Source organism: Benincasa hispida, chromosome 5 (genome assembly GCF_027475165.1).
Source record: "Benincasa hispida cultivar pf3 chromosome 5, pf3_genome.v1.1, whole genome shotgun sequence".
Classification (NCBI taxonomy): Eukaryota; Viridiplantae; Streptophyta; class Magnoliopsida; order Cucurbitales; family Cucurbitaceae; genus Benincasa; species Benincasa hispida.
In genome coordinates, this window is record NC_143482.1 from 32,241,551 (window position 1) to 32,252,597 (window position 11,047).

Consider the following 11,047-nt stretch of genomic DNA (forward strand, 5'->3'; position numbering starts at 1 on the left):
GACCATCAAAGTCTGAACCGAACCAGCCAAAAAAACTTTAAGGCTGAACCGGATTGGACCTTCAGAAAATCGGTCGAACCAACTACTCTCGGTCCAACCTCAAAGTCTTGCAAAGGCCAATCGTGTAGCACTGAAGGCAATTGTCTAGCTCCATCGCCTTGTGTTGTGAAGAACTACACGACCGCTTAGTGTTTTCCGCAACTAAACAATCGTTTACCTCCATTGCATGGAACTACACGATCGCTTAGTGTCTACCGAAACTAAACGATCGCTTAGCTCTATCGTATAGAACTACACGATCACTCAACTCCATCGCTTAGCTATCACTTAGTTCTATCGTATAGAACTAAACCATCGCTTAACACCATCGTTTAATGCTTCATGTCATCATTTAGTATCCACTGTAGCTAAATGATCCCTTAGCTCCATTGTATAAAAGATCATCACGTCGCTTAGCATTTCGTAGGTAGACGATCATTTAGTTCCATCACATAGAAACTTCAACGCATCGCTTAGCACTTCATCTACACGATCGCTTAGCTCCGCATCTAAAAGATTGCTCAGCGCTACCGCGTAGCATTTCATCGCGTCGCTTAGCGCACACAGCAGCTACACGATCGTGTAGTGCCATCGTATAACAAATTCAACGTATTGTTTAGTTCTATGCCAAAGCTAAACAATCGCTTAGTGCTATCGTATAGCAAATTGAACGTATCGTTTAGCTCCCGCAGGTACACGATCGCCTAGCGTTCAACATCACAACGACCAGTGCCAATTGTTATACGATCGTCTAGCTTTTCTTCACATCGTATAATGTCTAGAGCTAGACGATCACTTAGCAACTGAACCTAAACAACGATTTTGAGTAGAAGCTAAAAAAAATTGGAATAGCAGCTCGGCTTTCTTCACTTATTTCTTCAATTACATCTTAATTTCAACTCTAATGACTCCAAATAAATTAAAGACTCTTGCTAACACACAAAAGTCAATTACAAATTTAAATGAGAAATTAAAAAGCCAAAACTCAGAAAACCATATCAGTACATCAGTTTCATATTTCTCATATAAAACACCCACCAAACCAAAATTAAACCGAATTGAATGCTTATATGATGCTCTGATACCAATTGTAGGATTATATTAACAACAGTGGAAGCACAAGGATTATCTAAGCACTCAAATTCACTAATTTTGGCAAAATATAAAGCACGCTCTTGTAGAAAACAAGTGAGTTTCAAGACATACCTCTTGTAGAACTTCTTCAAAGCTCATTCTCTAACTGTTATCTTCTCTAAATCTTGTTGCAGACCACCTCAAGATCTTCCCCACTATTCTCTTGGTACTCTAGATTGAGTTGTGGGACTCAAAACAAGCTTGAATCAAGGGATGAAGAAGAAAAGCTCACAGCAGCAATCTTGTTGAAGAACCATTTCTTCAACCCGAATTTTCTCTAAAATTCTCTATAGATTGCATGCCCGAATTTCACTTCAATCTCTTCACTATATTGCAGATCAACATGCAAAGGAGAGATTTGCATGAGTCGCAGCTCATGCTTGGAGAAGACAAGGCAAAGTTGAATGCATTTTGTGTGAGCTACTTAGAAGATGGATAATGGAAAATCTTCTTTTTCCATTTTTGTATTTTGTTTTCTCTTTTTCAATTTTATCATAAAATCAAAATTTGACTTTAAAACTGAAGAATTAAAATTAATTTCATAAATTAAATATTAAATAAAACTTAATTTCATAAATTAAATATTAAATAAAACTTAATTAATTTAATACCAAATATTAAATTAATTTTAACACATATCTATCTTTATATATTTAAATCATATTTAAATATATAAATTCTCCTATTCCGTTTAATTCTCAAATTAAATATGTAATTATATCTCATATAATTACTAATTCCATTAATTCTAATTTGAACGTTTCAAATTAACTTATCACGCTATTCTAGAGCTAGTAGGGGACCTCACGGACTTACAGATCACGGGCTCCAACGATCTGAGATTAATTGGCTAAACTCATTAGACTAGATTAATCCTCATTCGTTAACTAATGAGTAACTCCACTAAAACCCATAGTTGTACTCCCCTCACTGTGGATATATTATGTCCACATGATTTAACCATCATCAGCAAGTTGACCCTTCACAGATTGTTCGTAATAATGGTTGGGTCAAATATTTATTTTACCCCCGAGATTACGTCTTATTCCTCAAGTCCCTACTGATCCTCTAATGAACAACTGGTTTGTGATCCAATCACTATAACAAACTCTCTCAACCCAGTGAGAGGGTGTGGCCCATTGTTCAAGACCTGAATTCAGTACTTGAGAGAACAACCTTTCTCCTATCCTTAAATCGAGTAGGCGTGAACTCCATCTTGCACCCTATGTCTCTAGCTATCTATCCGATCTTACCCATGAAATAGAAGTCTTATTGAGTCGGCGTTGTTGAGCCAACCCTCACCTATGTAAATCTAAGGGCAATCCTGAATAAACAGAAGTTCATAGTTTGCTAAGGATTAAGATCGAGTTACCTAGGTCATCTAAGTGAAACAATCAATCTTAAACAATAAATAGCGTTCAAAAGCAAGAGTGACTTATTTCTTGGTCCTGATCTTATGCAAACTCATTGCATAGGAAGCCCCCACTCCTTATGTCATAACATGTACGAATTAAGATCACATCGTATGTAGCACTTTACAATTCTTTGTAACAACTATAGAGTAGGCCGCATCCAATGGTGTTACCAAAATAAGGTACCCAATCTTATTTATGTACCATAGATCATTTTGACTATTTACTCAAACTTGATCCATTCTTATGTCTCCACATAAAGTTCAAGTACTCATACAATAGTCATGGGTCTTAGTTTATTGGATTTAGACTTTCATACAATTTATGAAATCAATAATAAATATATTGATTATAGAAAATGTTAATCATTCTACAAACTGCGAGTTTTAGGACATAAAACCCAACATGGAATCCTTCAGACGCATGTCTTTGTGTTAGCTGAGCCTGCGACACTTAGCGAATTTTATTGAAAGCATGCGTTAGCTGATCCACTCTTATGTCTCTACATAAGAATGTTTTTGTAAAGGCTAGTAGTTTTTGAGGAATTCCATGCATTTTCCTTTAAGACAAATGAGTTTTTATCATTAAGAATCCTAATTGTTACAACTTTTGAGGGACAATAACTTGTATTTCTACAAGTTATCAATGCGATAGGTCTATCTGTTGCACACTCCGTGTTTATGTTGCATTGTTCATAGTTAGATTTTTCAACATGTTTGTCATTGCAGCTACTTGTGTTGAAAGAGTGGCTACTATGTTAGTGTAAATCACATTTTGTGGTTGCCTCCTATTGTCTGTTCTGAAGCCATAAGCGGCATCAACCTATTCCATGTTGTGTTTGATAATCTGGTTTAAAATTTTCTTGGTCTTGTTATAAGATTTATCCATAATGCCACCTGCGACGGCTGCACCTATTGCCATTTGGGAAGGTTTGTTCAATCCACCATAGAAGGTTTCCATTAGTATAGTCAGAGATAGCCCATGGTTAGGACAACTTTTGACCAACCCTTTAAATCTCTCCCATGCTACGCTAAGTGTTTCAAATTCTCCTTGTTTAAAATTTAAAATCTCCCGACACCTCCTTGCGTTAATTGTGAGAGGGAAGTATTTTTGCATGAATTTCTCCATTAACTTGTCCCATGTTGTTATTTCGCCCTGCTGTAAAGAGCTTGTCCATTGTTTAACGTCATCACAGAGTGAATAAGGGAACAAGGATAATCTGATTGCATTTGATGTGATTCTAGGAATCACGTACGAATTGCAGGTTTCTAAGAAGCGTTTCATGTGAGCATGGGGGTTTTCGCCGTGGGCACCTCCTAACTTTCCTATTATCTATAATATTTGGAGCATGATAGCTTTCATTTCGAATCTTGTCCTGTCAAGCGTTGGGTAGATGATCCCATGCGAGAAATTATATAACACTGGTGATGCATATTCACGTATTGGACGCATGCTGTTGTTGCCATTAGGATCGGTCTTGTTGCAACATTAGCTAGTTGAGCTAGCTGTTGAGCCAAGTCATGGTTAATTTGTTCGTCTATCATTTGTTGTTGTTTTTGTCGTTGCTGCCTTAACCTTCAACGTCGATTTACTCTTTTTCTTCGTCTGAAGGTCCTTTCAATTTCAGGGTTGTATATGAGTTCAAAAGTGTTCTCTCTGCTCATAAAACGTTCACATCTTCAAACTCAACTAGTAATACTCCTTCGATTGAAAGTTCCTATAAAAAGATACAAAAACCAAATTCGGTTAGCTATATTGCTAGAATCTCTAGCAACGACTCCAAAAACTTGTTCGCTGTATTTTTTATTCTTAATAGTGCTTATGATGATGAATGTAAATGACGATGGGTGATTATAATGAATGAAGATGCATGACAAATTGATCTATCTCTTGGTCTGAAAATAATGTGATGCATTAGTGATAGATTTGATGCGTGCACACCTTGTTAATGCGTACAAGTTCTCTTAAGCTAGACCAAGTATAAATCTAACCTAAGTTTGTTGGTAAGTCCAGGATCGAATGCTGGGATTCTAGAGCGTATTAACGCAGGGTTTGTTTTCGGATCAAATGCAGAGGTTTCCTAATTAACTGAGACAATAGTTATTTACACTAAGCTAATGGCACGTATACAAGATGAAATAGAAGTTATGAGAGGGAAAATGGTTATTTACACTAAGCTAATGGCACGTATACAAGATGAAATAGAAGTTATGAGAGGGAAAATGGGTTAATGGATGAATTTCTTTAAGTGTAAATGATATGTGTTGATTTCTTAGTAGGAATAGCAAGCTTACATGAGCACAATGATAATGGAATGAGGATGACACAAATGTTTATTTACAATCTAAGTGTATTTGCTATGCGTTGGAAATCTGTTCTTTAGTTCATGCTATGTTCAACATCTCTTTATGCGAATGCCACACATAATTCTATCTCTAGGGTGCATGCGTTAGTAACAAAGAACAGACAATAGACATGAACAATTCTATCTCTAAAATTACTTCACGCCCCGACTTGATGCGTTCAACAATTAAACTACTCTCTTTAGTGACTTAACTACTATTTTACTTCAATTTACTGATCAATAAGATTCAAGCAACAAATTTCATGCATTCAACAAGCCAGAAAGTTCACAAACACAAACAACTTTGAAAGTAAAAAGATGGAGAAGTGAAGAATGGTCGAAAATAAGATTGAATTAAAGATAATAAGTGTTGATGCAAACAAACTTAGTTCAATTGAATGGAATAGTTTATGGAAATGCAAAAAGGAATAAATCAAGTCGTAGAGTTCAATCTCTTGTCCTCTTTGGCTTGTTTTTAATGCTTGCTATGACCAACTTGGTGGAGGAGTTGAAGAAGATATCTCTCTCAAGCTTCTCTTCGACAACACCTCTTTATGGTGGAAAAATGGTGGTCGTCCCTCCTACTCCTTATTAACGACAGAGGTGAAAAAGTTCTTACTACTGGCTGTCTGTGTTCTAAATTCTAACTAACCCCTCTTCTTGCAGGTGACTTCTCCCTATATAGGCAATCTCTCAGTAACTTGGTGATGTGTTTGCATTAAATTCCAACCATCAAAGAAAAGCTAAAAACATTTGATTAGCAAGAAACACATTCGTAGAAAGGACTGAGACTAGATAGTGTTCAATGGTACTGCCTCTGATAGGGATGTTTTCCGATAGTTGGTGCAGCAAACCGAGGAAGAAGACCAATTTAGCATATCTTTTAATAGGACTAAATTTTTACCATTTGTAAATTACAAGGACCGAATTGTTAGTTTTGAAAGTTCATGGATTCAAATGTTAAATCTAACAAAACTTAGGGACTAACGGTAACTTTTAACCATAATTATGATAATATAATAAATTAAAATGACAAACAGGGGCAAGGGCGAAGAATACATTGACCATTCATGTATTCTCTATCCTCATCTTTGTCTCTGTCCCTATTAATTGAGGTCCCTGCTGGTCCTTGTGGAAAAAGTAAACCTCTGCGAGTCAAGGAGTATAACTGTCAAGGAGGGCCAAAGGAGAGTATTGTAATGAAGGTTAGTCTCGCTGATGCACGGTGAGTCAGAAAGTTCAACCCTGGGTTTCTTGGTCCAGAGAAAGATTTTTGATCAAAAGAGAATGAGAAGTGAGGTCTTTTTTTTTTTGCTTTTTGAGATTTTTTCAAATGTTAATATTAGGGGTGTTCAAAAAACCCGATGATCCGAAAAAACCGATCAACCCAACTCAACCTTGTGCGGTTTGGGTTGGGTTATCAACCCATTTGGGTTGGATTGGGTTTAAATAAATGAAAATTTCATGGGTTAGGTTAATTCATAGATTCATCTAATATAACCCAAACCAACCCGAATTTATTATTAACTTTAAAATATATTTTTTTTTTGTTACTTATAACACAGTTATATATATATTGGTTTTAATTTTATTTAATTCCAATATTTTTTGAATAATTTATTCTTCAACAACTAAAAGTAGTTTATTTGCCTTTAGAAAGAAAATTCACTATATAAATTAAAATTGAGTAGTTGATCTTAATCCAATATATGATAATAATTAAATTAGATTTTTTCATATTTAAGTTTTTCTTCTTTTTAGAACAAAATTTGTATAAATGACCCGATTAACCCGAACCACTCCAACCCAAATATTTCATGGTTGGGTTGAGTTCAATTTTTAATAAGGGTTATTTGAGTTGAAGAAATTTACAACTTGAATAATTGAGTTGGATCTAAAAAGTCTTTCAATTCAACCCAATCCAACCCATGAACACCCCTAGTTAATATTCTTAACAAGGAGCATAACAACACTTGATAATGTTATTTGCATATAAAAACAACCAAATATAAACCACATCTTAATCAGCTTCTAAGACTGTACTCCTATTCATAATACTACACGTGAAACATGTCACTCTTCTCACAGTATACAACACCAGATTTCCAGTCTCAAGAGTCTCCAAACAATCTTACACCGTCAACTGCTGAAATCAATTAGTTTATTGATACATATTGCAACAAATTGAGTCCTGTTCTTTGGCTTCTGCACTTATTGTTGAGTTCAATTCAAGGAAACAGGCAGAACTTCAAATTCATATCGTGTCATAAAATTCACTTGTCTTTGAACTTTTGCATTACTATAGCGAAACATCGCCTCCTATAGCACCTTGTCCTGTAAACAACCAGCATTATTCACATAGACCATGAGAACTACATAATCCTGAAACAATACATTTGAATGTTCTTTTTATTCTTCTTTTCTCTTGCAAGGCTGAAGTATTGTTCATTAGTCTTCTTTGTACCTCTCCTTCAAGGATCTATATTTTCATCATGAAATTAAATATATTGACAAGTGGCGAAGTTTTCTGCCTAAATTTATAAATGAATAATATAGCAATTTTGAAGAACAACTAGATTCTTGATACACAAGCCTAAACAGTTAACAACTAGATTTTGTGTAGTTCAAATCAAAGATCCTTCAACTAAATTCTTGAATTATGCATGAATAAAGTAGAACAAGTGCAAAATGAAAATCAATCAGGCTCTATAAAGTATTTTATGTGTGGAAAGAGAATTTCACGAGCACAAGAGGACAACACTAATTCATTTCAAACAGGTCAAAAACTATGTTGAATTTTTTAGGTTGTTTAAGCAAAATCTTAGTCACTCAATCATGTATGGTGGATCCCAATATTACGTACTCAAAATTCTAAAATTCAGACCCCAGAATCCCATTATTGAGTGCAGAGGAATCTGCCAAAGACCTCCAAGTAATTGGTGATTGGTGAACAAATTATATGATGAGAAATACGAATTAGCGAACTCTAGCAACAATAACTGAGATGACCTAGATGACAATAGAATTTATACGAGCTTCTAGATTGACTAAATTTTTAAGTATAATACTACAAAAAAGCACCATATGACTACCATACAACTTAGCTTAAATGCTCAAGCATTGAGTAGCATGAAGGTTTAGATGGAATGATAGGTTTTATCATTTCATATGGTGAACCAAACAGCTAATGAAGAAACTTGAAAGTGAATTCATAAGCATGCTTTTCAGGCAGAAAGATTGGAAGCTTATGAACTGAAAGTGGGAACCTTGACAGCAACAACGAAAGTGGAAAGAAGAATGGGAAGATAACACGATAAATCAGATGTGGTTGTGAGTTGTGATTTAATATGAATTTGTGATGCTGACCTTGAACCTTAGAAGAAAAACCACAAGTAGTCAAATGCTTCGCAAGTGCCACTCCTAGCTCTTCCCTCCAGTTGGGTGTGATTTTTGCTTCAGCTACAGGCCACACAATTGCTGTCTCAGAAGCAAGGTCAACACTAGCATGTGACACTTGTGGCTGTCCATAATACAAAGAGAAGAAGAACAATGAAGAAGTTATTGACAGGACAGAGAAAATTTTGCAATCTTACTGGGAGTTTGAAAATTAGAAGATTATCAACAATACTAATTGAGAAGAAAATGAAATTTCTGGCCCCATGTCCTGCTTTAATACCTATTGATTTGTTGTCAATTCAAAAATTTAAGCTTGTTGATAATGATAAATTTAATCTTCCATATATATTCTTTAACACCAGTATGTGGAGAGCTTGAAATGTAAAACAATTAATTCTATACTGAAAATGCAATTACACCCTGTATTCATCCTTCTCCAATCTCTGATTCTTAGATATCAATGAAACAAGAAAGAATTGTTTATAGTAAAAGAAAAGGCAATCAATTCCTACAGTATACAGTTTCTACATTTCAATTCAACCAGCAAAAAAAAAAAAAAAAAAAAGAGGATGGTTAAACAACCGGGTTCTTTATCCTAACCAATCGGCAACTGGAGGAGTATCTCAACTACATTAGGATCTCAAAGTGTCCCTCAAGATGTCTCTATGTGTTCACTGTTCTTGTTTATCAAATGTCTATTTGGACTTTATAAACTTTGATACCATATTAGATAACATAGATTCTTTTCAAAACCAATTGGCTATTCCTCTATTGTATAAACATTCTCAAGTCAAATCTAGGATTGGATAACTAGTCTAATACAGGCAAGAAGAAAGCATAAGTGTATTAACCACCTGACTTTCAAGAATCCTTTTGACACTCGCAGAACACCCCTTGCACGTCATCCCCTGTACCAAAGAGAACAAAACCAATCAAAATTAGCACCAATCGAAAACTGAAAACGGACAGAACTCGTCTCCTACTCCAACACCGAGAACAATCACGTCTGCGGACAGCGTGGCATCGTCGTCAGCTTCTCCAGCAAGCAATTTCGAGTCGACATCGGCGCCGTCCGGTCCACCATCGTCGCCGCCGCCACCGCCGCCGTTCTCTCCTCGAACACCGCCATTGCCGTTTCCAGAAGAAAAATTGGAGATAAATTTCTGACGACGGTGGAGGGGAGGAAGAGAAGCGCGAAGCGAGAAGGAAAGAGTGGAGATAGGGGAAATGGAGGTGGGGTGGGTGAAATTGAGGCTAGAGAAGCTGCGGGAGATGGTGGAGAGAGTGGAGAGAGGGGCATTAGAAGCCATTAAAGAGATGGCGGAATCCATGGAAGAAAGGAAGCTCTCCGAGAAACTAAGGAGAACGGAGAAGATGGGAAGGGAGGGAGAAATATGGTCAACCACTCGACTGATGTGCTTTCTGTGTCCCTCGGTTCTCCCCTCTCTTTTCTTCAAAAAATGTGCTTCCTTATTTAACACGTGGTCAATCAATATATATAAATTATTATTGTTAAAGACAGATATTAGATTTTCAATATAATTTATAGGAAAAATTACATCTTCTTCCCAAGTTTCGTAGGACATGTATAATTCGCATCTTTTTAGTTCCAAACTTTTTAAGAATATATTCAATTAGTCCTTAAATTTTTAAAATATACTTTTTTAGTCTCTAAATTTTTAAAAATAGGTAAAAAAAATTCTTTAAATAATTTTATACTATTATTTTAAATAATTACATTACATTTTAAATTAGAAAAATAATTTTTAAAAATCACATCCTTTCTAAAACTTTTTTTCTCTAATTTTAAATATCAAAAAAATCAAACAAAAATACTTTAAGAATCTTTTAAACCTAATTTTATGAACTTGAGAATTAAAAAGATACATTTTAAAAACTCAAGGACCAAATAGACCTATTTTTATAAACTTGAGCACTAAAAAGATACAATTTAAAAACTCAGGAACCAAATATACATATTTTTTCAAAACTTGGGGACTAAAAAGGTAATTTTACCTAACTTATATTTGGTCAATCAATTTTAAAATGTTATTAACTTTTTTAATTTTTTAATTTTGAATAAAATGTCCATTTGGTTTCTAGATTTTGATATTTTATATTTTTACCTTCACATTTTCGCTAAAATCCTTGATGTTAATTTCAATTAATTAATTTTAAATAATTGTTATATAACTTTCCTATTTAATTTTAAAATTGATGAAAAATTAGTAAAATTAATGTAATTATAATTAATTAATAGGCATTAAAACGAAAATGTGTTTAGTAAAAAAAAAAAAAAAAAAAAGAGTAAAGAGTAAAATGAATAATCCTGAAATCTATAGATTAAATAGAAACAAATCTAAAACTAAATGGTAAAAGTGTAATATTTTGAAATCTAGAAACTAAATGGAAATGAATTCAAAACTCGTAGTAGGAAAATAGACTCAAAATCTAGGGACCAAAAATATATTATTATTATAATTATTATGACTCAAAAAGGAGCATTTTTAAATATAAAAATATATTTAAAAATATTTATACTTTATAGCAAAAAGTTCAAAAGTACAAAACACATTTGAAACTTTTTACTATAAAGTGTAAATATTTTTAAGATTTTTCTATTCATAAGAATTTCCCCTAAAAAAATTAGTATGTTTCTCAAAAAAGTTTATAGGTAGATGTTGAAAGATAATTATTGGTTAATTCTAATTTAGAATAGTGG

The 11,047-nt window shown here is 34.2% G+C and overlaps 1 protein-coding gene across 1 annotated transcript; it reads right to left on the reverse strand.

The window, feature by feature from the left end:
- Positions 1-6,817: 6,817 nt before the first annotated feature.
- Positions 6,818-9,791, reverse strand: LOC120077456 (uncharacterized). Its single transcript, XM_039031336.2, has 4 exons — positions 9,309-9,791; positions 9,180-9,233; positions 8,296-8,449; positions 6,818-7,263 (listed from the first exon to the last, which is right to left on the reverse strand). The coding sequence occupies exons 1-4, from the start codon at positions 9,654-9,656 to the stop codon at positions 7,229-7,231; spliced, it is 591 nt and encodes a 196-aa protein (XP_038887264.1). The 5' UTR covers positions 9,657-9,791; the 3' UTR covers positions 6,818-7,228.
- Between the last annotated feature and the right edge of the window lie 1,256 nt (positions 9,792-11,047).

Coding starts and splice junctions, on each gene's coding strand:
- LOC120077456 (XM_039031336.2), bottom strand. CDS start 9,656: ATGGATTCCGCCATCTCTTTAATGGCTTCTAATGCCCCTCTCTCCACT. Junction 8,450..9,179: donor AAAGGATTCTTGAAAGTCAG/GTGGTTAATACA, acceptor TATTATGGACAG/CCACAAGTGTCACATGCTAG. Junction 7,264..8,295: donor TTTTTCTTCTAAGGTTCAAG/GTCAGCATCACA, acceptor GGTTGTTTACAG/GACAAGGTGCTATAGGAGGC.